Consider the following 21,614-nt stretch of genomic DNA (forward strand, 5'->3'; position numbering starts at 1 on the left):
AGGGGGGAAACTGGGAAAACCTCCGGGTGGATGACCCACCTAAAATGGAGGACTACAGTGAGTACACCCAAGATGGCGCTGAGGCTGCAGGCCACACCCTCTAACTGTCAACTGTCAAGAATGCCACGAGGCTCAAAATGGTGATTACAGTTCTAACGGATGCTTTGCCGGCTGAGGTAATGAGTGGAGTGAGCAGATAATCTGCGTATCTCCTTATTCGGTTGCCCAGGGCTCCGCAGTTCTCCCGGTCGTTTCGGGGGGTCGCGGGGGCTTTAGCGTTTCAGCTGAGGGGAAAAAGGACAGCCTGTGTTGCTATCCGACAGCCTATCTACCTCCCTGTACTGCCGCAAGGTGATTCGCGGCTCTGACAGTCATCCCGGAGACCACGGAGCCTTGCACGTCCCAGCTGAGCGGAAAGGAGCACCGCTGCTGTTTGCCAATAACTAAAGGGCTTGTTAACTGAAGAAAAGGCCGGTTACTGTTGGGATACTCTCACGGCGCGTAGCGCCCTCAGGGCAAAGTAGATCTGACGGACGGCTCGGAGCTCCGAGCTCCGAGCCCCAAGCTGGGATCGACTTCCTGCAAATTCAGCTGACCAAGGTGCCAATTTTGTCAGAGAGAGGAGAATTTTGCCTCCAAAACCTTTTACTATCTGAGGAGCTGATTTTTTTTTGCTGTTAACGGGCTTCGAGACTAAGTCAAAACTGGAGTCACGCCCAGAGGAGGGGTGTGGCCAAAGTTTTGACCTAGTCTGTCGGGCGGGAAGGCTGTCATGAACCCATCTGGTGGATTCTACAGCCATCCTGCTGGAGAACATAAGTTTTCTTTTAAATAAATGTAGCTTCCCTTTACTGAAAAATGGCATATGAGGATCTATTTGTTAACTTGGGCTGTAGTGTCTTGTAATCATAGTGTAATGATCAAGACCCACCTTAAATTAGGCTGAGACCAAGCAGCAGCCTTGGTTCAAGACTGGCGATATATTATAGATCAGGAGTCTCCAACCTTGGCAACTTTAAGACTTGTGAACTTCAATTCCTAGAATTCTTCAGCCAGCTTTGCTGAAGAAGAGAGAGTTGAAGTCCACAAGTCTTAAAGTTGCCAAGGTTAAGGACCCCTGTTGTAGATGGTCTCAGTCTCACCCTGTTAGCTAAAGCTGTGATTTATTTATTTGGGAGTGAGCCCTGTTGAACACAGTGCATTAAACAATGAGACAATATACAACCTTGAAATGCTTAGTCGTGTATATGTAGGCTCAGATTCATCCAAACAAATACTTTGTTCTCTTTGAGGTCTTATGCTTTTGATATGCTACTTTGACTGACACTGAATTAAAAAAATGAACAGAAACCCCTCTCTCTATTTTGTTGACATATCTATTTTTCAGACTTTGCCATGAGAATGCTAGAAAACTTAATATTTCTGCTTGTATTGTGTTGGAATGAAATTCTTTTAAAACGATTATAATTTCATTACAGTTTACCAAACTGCTGAACAAAAACAGATTTTATTTTCTTCTTACAACAATCCTTCTCCCAAAAATAAAGAGCCAGTTTGATGTAGTGGTTGAGGTGCTGGTCTAGAAAACAAGAGACTGAGTTCTAGTCCTGCCTCAGGCATGAAATATGGTTGAGTGACTCTGGTTCAGTTACTCTCTCTCATCCCAACTCACCTCACAAGGTTCTTGTTGTAGAGAAAAAAAGAGGACGAGGAAGGAGTATTATGTATGTTTTCTGCCTTGGGTTACTTATGAAGTAATGAGGCAGGATAAAAATCAAATAAATCAAATAAATAAATCAGTAATATATTGGACACCTGAAAAACATCACAATACCATTTATGTTCTTTGCTGAGAGTGAAAGAAAATCCTCAGGTTAATTGTACAATAGTATTTGTAACCTTAAGTAGCTGCAGATTTTTTTTAACCCCTTATATGCAGCTTGAACTATATCCAGAAAATATTAGAAATGTGTAATCTATTTTAAGGCACTCTTGTTCCAAAATACAGCAATTTACCCCTCGGTGTTCAAAACAGCAGGGAGCAGCCTTTAGGTGACAAAAGCTCTAATTAATGTTTTCCACATTATTTCACAATTTTCTCCTGTTTTTCTTCTCCATTAGAAACTTTGTGTTGGCAAAGTGCGTGGCATAAAGAAATGTCACCTTTAGAATGGGACAAAGTATCCTCTTGAAAGTCAAGCATCTTCTAATTGTAACTAGGCCAAGAAAATGCAGAAAGGGTCAAGGGGCTTGCAGACAGCATTTCTTTACCTGAATTCACAGAGATGCGAGCCTGACGGATAACCAGCTGAGGAGCAATCGGTACCGTAGGCTGAAGCTGATGCAGCCGTTTGACAATTTGAAGAAGCTGGCTGGAACCATCAACCCAGTATAGAAATCGGTCAACCAGGAACGCAATAGCTGTTGCTGTCAGATAGTCTCTGTTGGCAATGGAGATTTTTAAGCAAACCTGAAAAGAGGACCAAAAACATGTGAACAGGAAGAAGCTGCCCTAGGCCTAGGGAACTCTTTGCAGGGGACGATCCATAAAAAACATCATTCACCAGGAGATAGAGAAGAGACCAAGCTGCAATATTTGTTCACTTATTTCTCTGAAAGATGTTTACTCTTCCCTTGAACTGCAGAAACTCCCAAGGCAAAGTTGGGAAGTATTGCATCCAATGCAGAAAACGAGTAGAAAAGGTAGAAACTGATTTAAATAAGACTTTACAAAGTATACAGCAGCCTGATATTTTACCTTTGTGTGCAGTGACATTTATTTGTATAATTTTTCTGATTCACTCAGCTTGTTAACCAAAGTTAGATTATTCTGAGAAACTTAATCATGTAAACAAACATACATTGTACTAAGCCATCATTGTTTTAGTTTTTTTATATAATATTTTATTTTTCCAATTTTACATTTAAGTATTTAAAAAGCAATGTGGTGGCTGGGATAATCAATAGTTTGATAACAAAATCTTTAGTACAAATCTCAAGTTACAACCTCAAATATTTCCTCTCTTTTCCCCTTAACATTTACTGTCTCGTATTTAAGCTAATACAGTTTTTATTATATCAGCTCAGTAAAAACATCATTATTACATTTATTTTAGCTTATATGTATCTTAATTAGTTTTTACATTCAATCTTCATAAACAATCCATATCCTATTATTAATTTTTTCCCAATTTTTAGTTTTCCATCAATATTCCAATTTAACCTTTGATATTTATAATTTTCAGGCTTTAGGTAGCCAAGATTTCCTTTATCTCAATTCATAACAGAATCTAATATCCAAAATACACATTTTATCTATTTAAATATAATCTTGTTTTATTTCCTAAAAGTTATCTATTTCCCACCATATTAAACCATCTACTTAATAATACAATATCTCCTTTAATAAACCAAAACCATTATATATATTACCTGGGTTATTTAATAAGTCAAATATATTCATAACAATATTTTTAAGTCTAATTTTTAAATATTAAACAGATAAAATCTTTATTTTCAACTAATTTCCAAATATTTTAAATCTAATGACCAGAATTCCCTTTATCTCAACTTCTCCCTTTAACCCTCTAATTAATAATATGAAATCCCCTCTAATAAATCAAAACCCCAATTTTCTTCAGCCTTATTCTGGCTTTCTTCCTTTGCCAACTAGGCTTCCATATCAGTGCTTTTAGATCGTCAAATAGATCTCCCTCTATTATTATATGTGTTATTTGAAATAAAGGAGACCATTTAATTGCCATTTTTTTTGAAGGACTAGCCCATTTATATTTATTAAGTTGTCTCCCTATTATTCCAATTCCCCATGATTGCCCTGATATGTTTATCTTCAATATAATCTGTTCTTCTTCTTTCTCAAATTTCTTCTGATTTATATAGAAAATGTTTTCCATTTTCAGTGTTGTCGCTCCCTTTTCTGGATTTTCTATTAACTGTATTTGTTGGTCAATTGAGTCCTCTGTCTCAGTATTTGATTGTTCCACTTCTTCTGTTATCTTCTGCATTGTTAGTTCTTTGGTTGTAGTCAAAGTTTGGGTTTGTGAATCTAAGCTGGCATCTTGTTCTTTTATGTTAGGTCTTATTTTATCACAAGCTGAAAGAATGGTTTCATGTATTGCTTCCAACATGGAAAGGATCTTTTCCTGGTCTTCATTCATCTCTTTCACGTGTTTATAAATAGTCTTTATAGTAGAAATCGTTTATCAAGCAAGATTTTATAGTCCAAGGTATTTCATCATATAATAACCAATGTGCCTCAAATAAAGAGATAGGCAATTCCCCACATATAACTCTGAAAATCAGTAAAGATTTACATTCACAGTTCAAGTAGGCCAGTTATGCCACCCAACTGTTCTCTTACAGCTGAGTTTCTCACAGGTGGTGCCAAGGTCAGAAGAATCTTATCTAAGGTCTGAGCTTCGAACCAAGTCTCTTTTAGGAAATAACAAGTTGTAATACCAAACTTCACCACAAGATGTCACCAATGCCATTAAAGGTTTTTTAAGTCCAAAATTTTTATAATCCTTTTTCCAATTTTATTTCTTTTTTGTAGATAAAAGCAAAAGTCTCTAATAAAAATAGGAAAATTTTTGGTCCCCAAGTTCAGGACTTTTCAATCTTTTCACCCATTGTACCACTTTTAGGATATGGCAACATCCGAGTACCACCAGTCGCCTAGCAAGGTGTCAAAAACTTGATGACCAAAAAAAAAAAAAAATGAAAAAAGTGATAAAGTACAGGTAGTCCTTGACTTACAACAGTTTGCTTAGTGACTCTTAGAAATTACAATGGCACTGAAAAAAGTGCCCCCCAAGTGACAGCCGAGCAAGACACCTGCCTGCCCACCCGGCAGCGCTCTTCCTCCTGTCCGAGTTTTTCATTGTTGTGAGCATTTTTGTTGAGGATTGGCAGCGGGGGGGTGTTTGGTTTTTATTCCCCATCTTAATGGGTGGTTGCAGCAGGTTTTGATCAATTCACATGACCCTGGGACACTGACTGTCATAAACATGAATCAGTTGCCAAGCATCTGAATATAAATCACAAGACCCTGGAGATGCTGCAACATTCCAGCTTATTGGCGCTTCTTCTGGGCTCAGCAGAAGCACCAGGATCAGTGCTGCTTTCCAACTGATTGGTGCTTCTTCAGGGCCAATATTTCCTACATATTCCTGAGCTCCAGCTGGAGCCTGGCACTGATTCTGGTGCTTCCGCTGAGCCCTGACAGCCCTGCAGCTCCAGCCATCTCTTGCTCAGGCTTGTGTGGTGCTGCCACCGGTTCAGCTCATTCCCCTCCCCCGCTACTTTTCTAGGATGGTTGTGTACCACCTGCCAGGTGCCAATGTAACACAGGTGGTACCCGTACCACTGGTTGAAAAGCCCTGCCCAAGTTTCAGGAACATATAAATCCAATTAGATTAAAGTTGTTCTTTTAGTGCTTTAATTCCCCTGGGTAGTCAGTCACTGCTATTCTTAGAGGGTGGGATAGAAATTCCCTTCCCTCTCTCCTCACAGGGGGAAAGATACTTCAGGCAGCTTTTACAGGAAAAGAAAGTACTTAGGGTAAAGAGAAGATCAGATCTCATCCAATTTCATCCGTGTTGCTTTTGAAGTGCTTGGTGATAAGTTTGACTTTGGCTGTCTGCAGACTAGTGACGGGCCATATTACTATGGCCGGTATTTCCTCTGCCAGTTTTAAGAGCTGCCCTGGATCGAGCGGAAGGGCTGCCACCCTCCCACAATCAAATGGGGGTCCCCTCCTTGCTTGGGGCCCCTACAGGGTGACTTTCGATCCTTTCCAGGGCCCCCCAATGGAGCAAAACCGAACACAGAAGACAGAGCTTGCTTTCCAGCAGCTGCGGCGGCTGCAATGGCAAACCAGAAGTCATTGGTTTAGTTTGTTGATTAATCTACTGTTGCTGGTTTCACAGATAATGCAAAAATATAAAATATAGTTTATAAACTACAGAAACTGAATTCACACCACAGGCTAAGCTAAGCCATAGTATAGTTTAAGCTTAATGTGAACCTAGGTTTTAAGTTAGTTTACAGCTAAAAAAGTTAAGTTTGGTTCTCACTAAAATCAATGGGGCTTAAATTGTGGAGAATGTATTGTACAGACTTTAATCAGAACTAAAAAGCAAAAGCAGTACATATTCAGATAAATCAATCTATCTGTTATGTTAAATAATAGAAACAAAATGAAGTTTAATAGAGAGATAGATATACGTCCTCTTCCTGATGTATTTTGGGATGAACCCAGGCCCATTCCATCCTTACTCTCATTTTATATTATAGAATAATTTATTCAGATTTGTAGCCATGCATAATATATCTGCATGGAGCACCAATGTTTGGGGGCTTCAAGAGAGAAGCATCTTCACTGCCTAAAGGAACACAAATTCAGGGCACTTCTGAGATTACACGTAGTCCTCGCTTGATGACTGGTTGCTTAGCGACTGTGTGTAATTCCCAAGGACCTTCCCAAGATACTTTTGACTGGATTTTAAAGTTGACAGCCACATTCCCCCACCCCCACCATGTAATTGCATTTTGGATGCTTGGCAACCACCTTGCATTTATGACTATTAGCAGCATCTTATGGGCATATGACTGACATTTTTGGCATTTTTTGCTGGTTTCCAGCATTTACTTTTGGTTTTCAGCATAAATATACCCATATGGGAAAATGGGTTTGTTTTGTCATGCTCCCTTAATGATGGCACTGTTTTCTTAACAATTAATTCTGTGCTCAATTACAGTTGTAAGTCAAAATTCCCTATATTGGGCAATCCCTTGTCATGAAGGAGTTCTGGATAAAGCTTTCATACCTAGTTCAAACATTTTGTCTATAGGAAGAACCTCAATGGTTTCAGTGACTATTGGTTGAGTTAGTGGGCCTTCAGACAAAAATTTAGTTAGGAAAGTTAAAAGGAATTGATCTCAGCAGGCAGCCTCTCCTATCCAAATTTGGGCTTGGAAGCTAAACTGGATGAGGCATAGTTATAACTAAATAAAATTTAGCTGTCTGAAAACTTTACAACAAAAGGTCCAAGAAAGAAAAAAACCACAAGGACAGATTTAATTTAAGCCTTTAATTTTCTTTAGAAATTTATAACTTTTGCTTAAGCGTGTTTTTGCTTAATTTAATAAAACAAAATAAGGAGAAACTGAATAAAACAATTAAAAAGAAACAAAAGAAATACGACAGAAGCAGCAGATATATGTTGTTAATTTATTCACTCAAGGACTCAGCTCAAAAACACAATTCAGAAATTTGAAAGCATCTTGACAATAATGTGGAAAAACTGAAGCTTCTTTCATAGAGGAAGAAACATTCTGTCATCAATTACTGGTCAATGAATGACTGAAATAAAAGTTTCTGTTTGTCTATCCTGTCATTAATACTTGGATACTTTCTTGGCTGCCCTCTGCTTCTGTTGTATTGTCTTCCCTTAGGATTTAATTGATCACCAGAAGAAATGATAGAACAGTATCAGGGGGTATCCAGTGGTCAGTCTAAAGAGAATAGTATCATTCTGCAGACCCTACCCCTTTTGCATGTGCATTGTTATATTGCAACAAAAATGGTGGATCTTACAACATGACAATGTCACACTTGCTTTTATCCTTTCAACAAAAGGACCCAGAATTGTGCACAGCCATCTCTTCACACAAGTGCAAGAACACTCTTTCAGTCATGAGAATTTCACCACATGTCTCCTCTCCTTGTAAAGAAATGTTGAAAGCAGACTCCCTTTCATTATAGTGAGGAAAATTTTCCTGCATATTAGCAGGAATGCAGAATATATGTTTACTCACAAGATCAGGGTGTCAATTACTTTGAAGTGCTCTTCAGATGATTTAGGCAATAAAAACATTCTTTTTGAGGATTTTTTTTAATAAAATAAAAGGCGGCAATTGAAAAGGATTCCCCTTTTACTGGAACATATACTTTCCACCATGGGAGGAATTTCCTATCTAGAAGCACCTGTAAATTGATACTGCCTAGGTATAAATTCTTCACAGTGCTCCAGCATCTACCATATGTATAAGCATTGCCTTCATTGCCTAATATATTTTTCCCCTTTGCTTTTGCCTTCCTTTAAGAAACTAAAACACAAAAGCATGGGAGTGGGTGACCTGCCAGACAAAAGAGTCTTTGAGTCCCTAGGAAAAGGAGATGTGAAGAAGGGTAGGAGGAATCCAAGTGGCCCTATTATTTCCACTTGCACTAATTAGACATTTTTCTGTCAGCTATTGAGCACTGCTGAGAGGCCAAACTCACTGAATTCATTTCTAAAGTGTTTACAGAAGTTTGCATCTGTTTGTGTCTCTTCAGGAGGAAAATAAGCACTTCAATAGCATTGTGAAAAAAAAATCTGTACCAAGTTTCCCTACTCTGGAAGGCTGGTCAGCTGCATAATTTAACTCTCTGCTTTAATACCGAAACCTCTTGTAACCCTCTTCAAAATTAAGTTGACATAAAACAGGGCAAAGTCAAGACAGGGAAGAATATTGCCTATTTTTTTTCTTTTCCTTCAAGGTAAGGTGGCACTTCACTCTGATATATTTAGCTTGATATCAGATGTTGATATTATAAAAAAAAATTCTGGTGTCTCTCAACAACATGCTAAGAAAATATGTGATTACTTCTTTGCCCATCAAATCATACAACAACATTTAGTCCACAAGAAAACTGTAAAACAGATGTAAGACCTCTTCTCCCTAAAAAATATTTAAACATTATAAAAAAAAGTTAGACAAATCTGAAACAATTAAAAAGTGTAACAATTATTTCATACTTGAAGCCTAATAAAGGAACTAATTTCTTCCTCTCAAAATCATTTGTAGAGCTCTAATAAAATTATTTCTCACAGGGCAAGACACTAAATTCTGTCCAATTCAATTCTGTTGGTCTCAAAGACTATAACAAATGCTTGGTCTGCCATCATTTCTTTAAAAAAAATCTATGTGCTTTTGGAATCATCTTCTTTTGACAGATTAATGCTGAATTTTAGCAAAGCTACCTGATAGCATGATGTAGCTGGAAAAATGGTACCCTAGTTCAAATGTTCCTATTCGCCCAGATCAAGAAACTCTAAGAAGAGTTCATCTTGATGAGGCTAATGAAGAGATTGAAACTTCCCTTTTAGATAATCTGGTCAATAAACTAGGATTGGATTTAACAGTGTTTAGGAAAAACAACCCATATTTGCAAACTTATTTTTCACTTTCTGTAGCTATAGTTAAAACTAGCTATAATCTAAGAGTTTTGAAAGCAAACCAGTAATCATAATTGAAAGAAAAGCAATTTGTGTGTTACAGTCCAAAAATGCCTGATAGAAAAAAGGGAGAAATATGCTGATAGAAAAAAGGGAGAATTATGCTGATCAATTGGAAATGCATGGTATATGCTTATACATTACATCAGTATAACCACATATGCATAATATATAAGCTAAGAATAGCTGGTTTCTATATGACTTTCACATGGAATTACTATAACTTTTAAAATCCATCATGCAATGATCTATTACAGGTTTTTCAAAACCCTTTAAGATAATGCCTTACAAATTATGCTCAACTTCTGGAATCTATGTGCAAACATTCATACAATTTTCTTTGCAGTAGTATAGAAGTGGCTTCTTATTGGCATTTTCCATGTTCCCAGTCTAGTTTATAGACTTAATATTTCTTGTAGTCTCTGATCTAAATATAAATCAGGTCTGACTCTGTTCAGCTTTGCCAAGTTAAGGCAGGTGCTGCCACCTGCTGTGACAAAATAAGTTTGTACTGTTAACGATACCAAACTCCTGTCTTTTACAATAGTATCGTCCAGAGCACATAGTTGTCCTAGCGCTTGTATTTGAGTGCTTCCATTCACTATATAAGCTGAGTGATTTTTTTTTTTGCTAGTTATGAAGCTAGTTTTGATCTTGCTGCTGGTTTTGTTTCCAATTCTACACATATGTCCCACCTCCCCATAAAAAGTGACTGGTACATATAGATGTATATAGTGCACCTCCACAAAATTAGTATCATTTCAAATAAACCAAATTTGTAATTGTAATTGTAGTTTTTCTGTAAAATGTAGCATAGAAATCATTGATTCAGTAAATGCAAGCAGCCCAACCTTTAAAAAAACGTAAAGATGATGGATGGGAAAAAGAAATTTTTGTATTCATTATGGCTACAGAGAAGAATAAATATGCATTTACCTTGATTGTCTGTTCAATGTATGTATGTACTGTAATTGAATTTAGGGCACAAAAGGAACTTCATGGCTAGAGAACTGAAGAAGGTGCAAATGGAATTAGATTTGCAGAATTCTATATGTTTGCATCTGGATATGTGTGCAGATTGGGGAAGGAAAAAATGTTTTCCCAAAGAGTGTTTTCTAAAAAGCTCAGAGAGGACGAATGTCCTGTATTCCAGTTCCTTATTTTAGTGATTTAAATCTTCCAGTTTTACAGGATTTATAGTTTCATTTCTAACCGCAAGACCAATGCTATAAAATCAAGCATTTGCCAGAAAAATTCCTACTTTTTCAGAAACACCTGCTCCAGCAATTGTTATCAATATTACAAATACAAAAGTATTTTGTACTAGGCTTCTGCATAGTACTTTAATAGAACAAAAGATAGTAGAGGAAATTTCAATCAGCAAGAGTTAAATGTCTTCTAAAAAGGTATGCTTTTCTTTTGCTTTCCCCTCGTCTTAAATAGTGGTAATTGTGATTCCATTTTCTCTAGTTTTCCACAGGCCAGGCTGAGAAAGTAAATAAGTGACCCAGTCATCCATATATTTTACATAAGGATTTCCATTTAACACAGGGGTGTCAAACTGCTGGCCCATGGGCTGGATGCACCACGTGGAAGCTGCACCCACCCCATTGCCGGCAATGGCAAAACCGACCCAATACGTTGCGTGACATCATGTGATGTCGCAAGTTTGACATGCCTGACTTAACATCTCAAAATCTAGCTATTTATGTTTCACTTAGGGCTAACCATATCCAGGCTGTAAAAATACAGATGAACACTAGATTACAGTAAGAAGTTAGAATTGTCTATATCTTTTTGCTGCCATTTTACTGTTGTCTAAATCAGTGTTTGTCAACCTGATCAACTTTAAGATGTGTGGACTTCAACTCCCAGAATTTCCCAGATGCTGGCAAGGGAAACCTGAGAGTTGAGCTCCACACATCTTAAAGTTGATCCAGTTGAGAAATACTGGTCTAGTTTGAACATTGTGGCTCTAATCATGCATACCTTGTGGCTTTACCATCTACAATAAGAAGACTAACTTTCTTATTCAGTTATGTATGTCTTTAGCAGAATCTAGATTTCATACAATGCAATTGATAAAGTATTATCATAGATAGGAAATTAGCTGCACAATTTACTAAAAAAAAGACATAAAAAGAAAAAAAGGAATGTAGCTTTGGCTGCTGAGTTATGCTAAAACATCTAACCAAGTTATCATGGTTAAATTAAATAAAAAATGGACATGCTACCTTCAGGGGTTATTGAATTCCAACTTTCATCACTTGCAATCAGGTGGGAGATGATGGAATGGTTCCAATCAACATATAGATGACCATATGCACAGGTCTGCATAAAACCAATAATTTGCATGAAGATGCTATTCTTACATGAAGTCAGAATATTTCTCACAATGAGAATAATGAAGCCAGTTGGGCAGCTAAGGAAAGCTCAAGCTGTTTTATTTAATGTAACAAAGAGATACAGCTGTGAACTATGGAATGGATCCAAGTCCTATAGCCTAATTTTCTTCCCCTCTTTTGTTTGAACCATTTCTTCTCTTAAATTTACTTCTTATCCTGTTTATGTTACACTTTTGTAATTACTGCCTTCTTCTTTTTCGGTTCTCTCTTTTCTTAGGAGCTCTTCTCTGTTTTATCTACTTCCAAAAACTAAGCAACAGAACCAATGGCTCCTAAAGTCCTTTGCTGGTTCTGATTCTGTATGTCATAAAGGCAGCTCAGTCACTTTTCACTAAAGACTGAATCACCGCCACCAAGTCCTTTAGAATTCACAGCTGAAGTATTAAGAGTCAGCTGGTTTTTGCATTATAATTCTGCAAGTTATGCTTTCTCATTAAATTCAAATTTTCAAATAAATAAATTTGAATCTCAATGACACTGCAAATCTCAAATATTTTTTAGAGTATCTAAGAAATCTTATTTTCAGAAGTGTGCAGATTTTATCACAGTACATGTAGCTTAACTGCATCAAGAATGAGGCTTACTTCAATGAGTTTGGGCAGCTCTAGCTTGTGATCACAAAACACTCAACTAGAATCAACACCAGGCTATCAGATATCTGTATTCCCAAATAGGAGCATCAATGAAGTCCCTTCTGGCCTATCCTTTGAAGGGAGCTGCCTTCATTTTGTAACCTATTTTTACCTTCTAATATGGAGATAGGGTATAGCACAATGGTTGAGGCATTAGACTTAGTTCAGAAAGATCAGGTTCAAACTCTTCTCAAATAACAAAAGTTAATTGGGTGACATGGGGCAGCTACTAGTTTTCAACCTAGCTCCTACTGTTATAGGAAGAACTGGAAGAGGGAACCATATTTACATTACTTTGAGATCCTGGGATAAAGAATTACAAGCCTAACAAATAAATAAAAATATGATTATGCTAGTCCTGGTGGATATTATCTCCTGAAGTGGAAAAACAGGCAAAAAATAGGGGGGGGGAGGAAAGGGTTCAAAAATAACAATTGAAATAGCAAATATGAGTAAAAAGTGAATGTAGAAGTAATTCTAAGTTGGTACTTAAAAGTCAAAATATTTGGGCTTTTTTGAAAAACCATTCAAATAACTTTAATAACTATTAAAAGTGTTCCTAGTATCCAAAGGGACCGTATTTTCTTCATTTTATTGAATCAATTAAACTTTTTTTATCAGATACATTAATCTGAATTTAAATTAATGAATGACGTCTGAACCACTTAAAGAATTCATGAACGATTGTGCTAAGAGTTACCATATCTTCTTTTCATTTCCAATTCCTAGCTAAAAGTTCTGCAGTGAAAAATCATGATTAAGAGAAAAAAAATATATTGCAAGGTACACATCTCACTCCACCAATTTTTGAAGATTGGTAAAACCAACAATATGGGGATTCTCTCCACTCCCTGCCAGCTCCTCGGTGTCTTTTATGATCGTTCTCATTCTACTAGTTTTGTACAATAGGATTCTGCAGCCAATGCCAAGCTGAACTATTTAAAAGGCTGATGTAAGCAGCCCTGATTGCTTTGCATACTCAGCCAAGCAATGGTCTGCAAACAAAGCTTGGCTTATAACAATGCAAAGCTAAGTCAAATTTTCAGACAGGGGACCCAAGTGCTCTCACAGAGATACTTTGAGATCAGGGAAGCTACTCAAGAAGTAAGATGCTGCATGCTGTGAATAAGGACCACAAAATCTGTCCTTCCAGAATAATAAACACTTCATTCAAGGATCCCAGAGCATTTACAAACACTGGTTCATTCCGGTCGAGAGCTTATTCTAAACTCACCACTTTAGAATAAACCCAGACATAATGTGTTAACTGTTTTCCCCAACAATACCAACAAAGGGTTGTTTGTGTTTTGGGGAGAATTAAAATAATTCCTCAAGTCATATGAAAACAGGAAAAAATTCAATTTTTGCTATCAAGCTGTATTTTTTTTTTTAAAAAATACATAGAATTCAACTGAAAATCTGATAATGCCTCAATTATTTAAAAGCAAAGGGGGAAAAAAATCAAAGCAGGAAAGGAAAAAGCCTTTCTTGACTAATACTAATAATATGGGTCAAAATGTCAGTCAACATACGATTAAAAGGAAAACAAAAAGAAGTGTCTCTTTTCTCCTGCAGTACAATGGTACTGGAATATAAATTACCAACAAAACTGAAATAATACTTCAAAGCCCACAGGGAAAGGAGCACAGGATTTGGGAATAACTTCTTACGGTAGGATGAAACCACGAAAATGATGCTAACCCACAAACTTTGGGACACTTGAGTGAATAGTTTCAAACTAGCATGACCTGGGGCCAAGAGATCTATAGCCTGTAACCCCAAGATCTGCTTTGTTTTGCTGGGGCAGCTGCAGTTATCAACAGATGTTTCAACAATAAATAATTGGTATCATCCCAGAAATGGTTCATCTACCTGGGGTGAGAATATAATGTGTGCAAACATGGCTTTGCTATTACAGCCACATTAATCTCCTATCTATCCAGGTTTCTCAGGGAGTTTTACTGCAGGTGTTTTTCCTAGGAGGGAGCAGACAAATGCTTTTGAGTCTAGGGGCTTTGTGGGCATTGTCAAAGGGTCAGCCTCTACCATAAATTTCAGTCTAAGGCCACACACCAGAAAGGAAAAAAAAAAGTTAAAAAAAAAAGAAAAAGAAAAAAAGGAGCAGGGGGGTAGAGGTAGAAAATAGCCAAAACAAATTCAGAATCACAATAAAACTCCACTTAGTGCCAGGAATTTGTAAAACAGCAACTGAGCCCTCCTCCTCTGTCAAGGCATGTAAGTTACATCACACAAATTAAACCAACTTGCTTATGGTGGTGGAGAAGAATGACTTGGTACTGTTTCAATAGAACTTTAAATATTACAGCTCTCAGGCAAGCACTGCATGATGTCAACATTCAGTATTCTATTTGAACCCACTTGGATTCTTACATTTAACACCTTTTGTTTGGTTAATGGCTCACAATCCCTTGGATAAAGCTTGTAAATACATATCCATGCAAATACTTTAGCTGAATACAGCAGGAAGTGGGCAACTTTTAATAATAATAATAATAATAGTAGTAAAGTTGGAAGGGACCTTGGAGGTCATCTAGTCCAACCCCCTGCTCGGGCAGGAAACCCTACACCATTTCGGACAAATGGCTGTCCAGTATCTTCTTAAAAACTTCCAGTGTTGGAGCATTTACTGCTTCTGGAGGCAAGCTGTTCCACTGATTAATTGTTCTCACTGTCAGGAAGTTTCTCCTTAGTTCTAGGTTGCTTCTCTCCTTGATTAGTTTCCACCCGTTGCTTCTTGTTCTGCCTTCAGGTGCTTTGGAAAATAGCTTGATTCCCTCTTCTTTATGGCAGCCCTGAGATATTGGAATACTGCTATCATGTCCCCCCTTGTCCTTCTCTTCGTTAAACTAGAAATACCCAATTCTCGCAACCGTTCCTTATATGTTTTAGCCTCCAGTCCCCTAATCATCTTTGTTGCTCTTCTCTGTACTCTTTCTAGAGTCTCAACATCTTTTTTACATCGTGGTGACCAAAACTGGATGCAGTATTCCAAGTGTGGCCTTACCAAGGCATTGAAGAGTGGTATTAATACTTCACGTGATCTTGATTCTATCCCTCTGTTAATGCAGCCTAGCACTGTGTTGGCCTTTTTGGCAGAAGATACTGCCAATAGGAAGTTGGGTCCCTTGGATGGGAAGGGTCCAAATAAAATTTTGGAATCCAACAGGAGCATGCCAAATAGGAATATCTTATCTCTATGCATTTGTCTAAAATGTAGTAAAGGCACAAATGAGCAAAAAGTGGAATTGTTTCATTAGGAAATTGCTCCAGACAATTTGTGGTACCTGATGAATTTTGGATATTAGGAATGTTCAAGAGATTCATATTCAAAGGAAAAGCATCATTTGGACCCTGAGTGGGTGTATATGAAACATCTGGGACATCTTAAAGGAACTGCTTCTTTGCTTGGGCTTGTGTGGCTGCTGTTGTTCTATTACAGGAAAAGATGTCTAGTTAAGGGTCCTAACAGGTGCTACATTGCACATGCACAGAACTTTAAGCCACATTTTTGCCCTTTGAACAGATTTGATTTCATTCTTCAGCATAAAATATTTCCTCTATAAAAGGAGGCTTAATTAATTTGTTGGAGCTAACAGTTTGGGTAAGGTGGAGGAAATAGGAGATAGCTACTTTCATGGGATATCTTAGTCTGCCTTCTTTTGTCAGCATCCTAAAATCTGATCCTCAAACCCAATGATAAAATAACCCAAAAGCATACTGGGATTAAAAATATAATAATAATAATAATAATAATAATAATAATAATAATAATAATAATAATAATAATAATAGTGCCTGGAGACAGCAGAATAGACGAGAAAGAACTGGAGAAGATAACAAAATACAAAGACCTACAAATAAAAATAGAAAGACTGTGGTGAAAGCAAGCAAGGGTAGTACCAATAGTAATAGGCTCCTTGGATGCAATCCCAAAACAACTGGAGCACCACTTGAGCACCATTGGCATTGACAAATTCGCTATTAGTCAATTGCAAAAGCGGCCTTACTAGGAACTGCTTCCATCCCGCAACGATACTTGTAATACCATCAAACATCCACATCTGCCTATCCCAAGTCCTGGGTAAGGACTCGATAGGTAGACAAAATGCCAAATCAAGTCTGAACATCTGGCTGACTGTGCGAAGATCAATAATAATAATAATAATAATAATAATGGCAATACATGAAAAAAATAGCTGGGAAAGCAGATAATAATAAAACCTGGCAATGGCTAAGAGCAGGAAAATTGAAGAAAGAGACCGAGGGACTAATTCTGGCTGCACAAGACCAAGCCTTAAGGACAAATGCATACAAAGTCAAAATTGAGAAGACAGCAACAGACAGTAAGTGCCGCCTATGCAAAGAAGCTGAAGAAACAGTGGACCACTTGGTAAGCTGTTGCAAGAAGATTGCACAAACTGATTACAAGCAGCGGCATGACAAAGTAGCAACAATGGTGCATTGGAAGATCTGCAAAAAATATCATTGCCTGTAAGCAAAAACTGGTGGGATCATAAAATAGAGAAAGTCATAGAAAATGATAAAATTAAACTGCTCTGGGACTTCAGAATTCAAACAGACAAGCACCTGCAACATAACACCCCAGACTTAACAATTGTCGATATGAAAGACAAAAAAGTCTGGATAATGGACGTGGCAGTGCCTGGAGACAGCAGAATAGACGAGAAAGAACTGGAAAAGATAACAAAATACAAAGACCTACAAATAGAAATAGAAAGACTGTGGCAAAAGCAAGCAAGGGTAGTACCAATAGTCATAGGCTCCTTGGGTGCAATCCCAAAACAACTGGAGCACCACTTGAACACCATCATCGGCATTGACAAATTCGCTATTAGTCAATTGCAAAAGGCGGCCTTACTAGGAACTGCTTCCATCCTACGACGATATCTGTAATACCATCAAACATCCACATCTGCCTATCCCAGGTCCTGGGTAAGGACTCGATAGGTAGACAAAATGCCAAATCCAGTCTGAACATCTGGCTGACTGTGCGATGATCGATAATAATAATAATAATAATAATAATAATAATAATAATAATAATAATAATAATAATAATAATAATAATAATAATAATAATAATAAAAAACAATAGGAAATAATATACAAATTTGCTTCCCCAAATACTCAGAATCAGCTACCCATCTCCTAGTAGCTTTGAGAAGAAAACCTCTAAAATATTTTCAAATGGAAATACCCTTTTCAAAATTATAATCATAATGTAACAAATAAAACCAGTTTGCTGACCTTTATTCCAACAGAGATCTAGGCAAGCCCACTAATGTCAATCTTTATCTAACAGATAAAATTTAGAATGAATTTTTTCACCTTAAGGGAAAAAATAGCAGAAATGTTTTAATCAATGCCATAAGTAATTATCATGGAATTATTATTTCAGAAGAGATTTATCTACTTGCTACAGGTATTTGCTTTGATAACTAGAATCATAATGACACATATTTGATTTTTTAAATCATTTTATGCCCACCTTCATGGAGGCAAATAAGGCAATCTGTTCTTTATCAAACTAATAGATAAAATGTTAGATTTCTGTTTTTCATTTGCACACTCCAAAGTGTATTTGATGCCCTTGAGTGAGTGGCTTCTTTCATCTCTTCACTGCAGGAAGTCCCCTTGTTCATGAACCCTGTGCTTACATGAAAATGCATACTAAACTACAGATCAGGTTACATATCTTGCAATATGTGAACAAAATCAAACCACTGACCCCATGTCTTCTGATGACAACAAGAATCAATTTAACCATTGACTTGAATAGAAGCAGGCTAGCAACTGTCATGGGGTAGAAGCAACAGTGAAAAATGGCGGTGTGTGTGTGGGGTCACCGGTGTAACAAGGAACCTATACCATCTGTTGGGTCACTGTAAATTTAAGAGCTAGTGCAGGTTTCAAGGACAGGTGTCTTTGGTATCATACCAGTAACTCATGCAGCCTTGCATTGATCATATCTTGCAAATTTGTTTTGTCTTCAAGGTCTATGGCTTGTTTGTATTGCCACCTTTCTGGCACAAAGGGCCACTTCATTTCCTTGGCCTCTTCGATGAGGGTCCTCAAATCAGCAGGGAGTGAAGCTGAAAGGGTCAAAGGGCAGGTAAGTGAGTCAGCCACAAAGGTTACAAGGTGATACCTTTCTGAAAGCATTCCCTTCCCCAGATTGCCTCTAAGGAACTACAAGCTGCCACTTCTTCCAGCAACAGACCAACAGGGAGAGGGGCTACCTGTCATCAGGTGACCTCTCATCTTTTGCCTGCAGCTAAACTGGAGCTGTCTGCCATTAAAGAAAGAAATTTAACAGGAAGAGAAAGACCAGATTGTTTCATGAGTATCAGGACAGAGCATAAGTTGGAAAGATATAAGATGTTCATAGAAAACTCATGAATTTGGATATAAAGAGTTAAATCAAAGGCAAGCCTTGATTGTTCACTTTTTCAATATTACGCACACTAAATAAATATAGGCCATTTCATTATTATCTGATATATTTATACCCTTCAGAGGTTCAAGGTAGCTTATATAGATCTCTATTCATTTTAACCTGGCAAAACAATTCTGTGAGGTATGTTGGGCTGATTCAAAGTCACCCAGTGTGTTTCTAAGGCTGAAAGTCTTTGTCCAACATCTTGAACCATTATGCCACACTGATTCTCAACAAAACTGTTAACTATGTTTGACATTTTGCATCCCAAGCTAAGAACTCAGACAAGTATCATAATGGATTGGATCCAGGTTTGAACACTCTTGTTCTATAAATGGGGTTAGTGCAATGATTTTATTTTCTATCCTGCTAAAAAGTTGTTTAGAAGAAAGTGGGAGATATTAGGAAAACTGAAAAATTCCATCTCAGCCCAATTATCTAATGAATGCAAGTTCTCTTGGTGAAAAGCAACTTTTCATGAGACACTATTCTGATATTAAATTAGGATAAGAGATAAATCTGCAACTATTACAGTATATGTGATTGTTAACTAGAATCTCAAGGAAATCTAGTGATGTACTGTATAGTAGTAAAGACACTGAATGTGGAAAATCCAGCTTTAGGTCCATCCTCAACCATGTTGTTACTTCTTAATCAATGAATCAGTTGTTTTTAAAAATTTCACTAGAATTATTGATCAGCTTATGCATTGGGAATATTTGAAAAGTGTATGAAAATGTTATAGAAAAGGAACTAACATGTGAGAAAAGAAAGATAGTGCTGCTGCTAGGCAAGAAAAAGCAAAAATATATTTATGAAAAATATTCATAATTTTATTTACCAATAATGAGCATTTGCATTTTATTTCAACAATTGGTGCTCAAGGTGATTTGGAGGTTAATAATTTCAAGAATTATTTAATGGCTTAGGGACTTACAAACTGGAAAAATTCCTTTCCAAATCATCTTTTTCTCTCTTCTCCCTTTCATCTCCCAAATTCTGCCTCTTCTGAGCATCATAAAAGATAGTGATAACGGCTACTTGTTTTGAATTCATGAACCACCATAATATGCTGCACCATTCCTGTTACAAGCATGATGCATGCTTTATGAATTAGCTGCCAAAAATGCATGTTATAGCTTTGTGATGTAAGCTTCGCTTCTTAACTACCTCTGTGTGAAGTTTGTAATACAAATACTAAATGGAAAGACTTGCATTGGGATGTCATAATGCACGTTTTATTATCAGGGATAGAAATGGACACCTACAAATTTTAAATTAATCACACAGAAAATCACATTAGGCCATGACCCAACTAACTGCATTTTAAGCCTAGTTTTCTACAATTTCAACCACTGAAGAATCTAAAGCAATAATCTCTGTCACAAATTGTGACATTTATCAATATGCCCTTCTCACTGGTTCAGACAGATTTTTACTCTTATCTCAGCTGAGGATAATCGATCCTAGGAACTCAGAGTCTCAGATCCTTCACTTCCTGAAGCAGGTTTCACCTGGAGGGCCCTCTCTAATGAGGTGATTATAAGGCATTGATGTAGCATATCTGGAACTAAAGCGATTGTTCACCAAGCTTTGCAGCATTTCACCGGGGAGGAAGCAAAGAAGAAGCCACCTGATTAGAAGCTGCACAGCCCATCTGAAGAAAAGTAATAAAGCTGAGATGAAATAGTGACAAGGAAGCAAAAGTACTCCTTATGGAATAAAAAGACCTATGCCTGCTAAACTATACTCTTAAATGAATTGTGCACCATAAGGAACTATTGTATAATCAAAGCTGAACATCAGCAATTCACAAACTGTAGTTAAAGAGGCTGTCTACGCTCCCCAAGGGATGTAGTCCATAGCATTTCAATAAATAATCACCAAAGGGAAAAAAAAATAGATACAGGTAGTCCTCAACTTACAACTATCATTTAGCGACTGTTCAAAGTTACAATGGCATTAAAAAAAGTGGCTTACAACTGGTTCTTGCACTTATGACTGTTGAAGCATCTCTATGGTCATGTGATTAAAAAGGATAGGCATTTATGACAGTACTGACATCCTGGGGTTCTTTGATTGCCATTTGCAATCTTCCCAGCTGGTTTGCAATAAGCAAAGTCAATGGGCAAGATTATATTTGCTTAACGAGTGCAGCGATTCATTTAACAACCATGGTAAAAAAAGAGTGTAAAATTGTGCATGATTTGCTTAATAACTGCCTTGCTTAGCAATGGAAATTCTAGTTACAAGTCAAGGACTACCTGTAAGGAGGAGTCATCATATTAAAATAATGTATTAAGTGTAAATTAAATGATCATGGATGACTTATTACAAAATAGCAAGCACTACTAATGCCTCAGACTACTGTAAGTGGAGAGAAATCTCTGATCTGTGTGCCAGAAAAGATAGTTACAAAACCTGTTACAAGCAGAAAAACTGTGGTACAGATAGTGATTGTTTGGAGACTTTTAATGAATAAGAAAGCAAACATAATTCTGATTTCTTCTTTGATATTAAATAACTTGAACAAACAGTTATTCTTCTAAAGGGTATGATGGCAGGGAATATGGTAGAAAACTTGGATGACTACTTTGTAATCCAATACATTGTTAGTTATTTGAAATTATGTATAGACTTTGCAAAGCCTTGCAAGTATCAATCGTTTGCAAGTTTCCCTGCCTTAGTTTCATTGATTTCAAATAGACTTACACTTGACTTGATCAAGAGTGCATAAATTTGCACTGTAAAATAATTTAATGTTTCTGTTAACATATTGGGATAGCTTTCTGGAATA

At 37.1% G+C, this 21,614-nt stretch overlaps 1 protein-coding gene across 2 annotated transcripts in view; it reads right to left on the reverse strand.

The window, feature by feature from the left end:
- Positions 1-21,614, reverse strand: part of ALPK1 (alpha kinase 1) — an 84,574-nt gene that overhangs the window by 39,072 nt on the left and 23,888 nt on the right. For both annotated transcript variants that reach the window (XM_039338328.1, XM_039338326.1), the window contains exons 3-4: positions 18,319-18,473; positions 2,272-2,470 (exon numbers count right to left, since the gene is read on the reverse strand). In XM_039338328.1, the coding sequence (XP_039194262.1) occupies positions 2,272-2,470; positions 18,319-18,473 (354 nt within the window). The remainder of the gene's footprint in view (positions 1-2,271; positions 2,471-18,318; positions 18,474-21,614) is intronic.

This window comes from Crotalus tigris, unplaced genomic scaffold, assembly GCF_016545835.1.
Source record: "Crotalus tigris isolate CLP2741 ecotype Arizona unplaced genomic scaffold, ASM1654583v1 scf7180000017695.2238764, whole genome shotgun sequence".
NCBI lineage: Eukaryota > Metazoa > Chordata > Lepidosauria > Squamata > Viperidae > Crotalus > Crotalus tigris.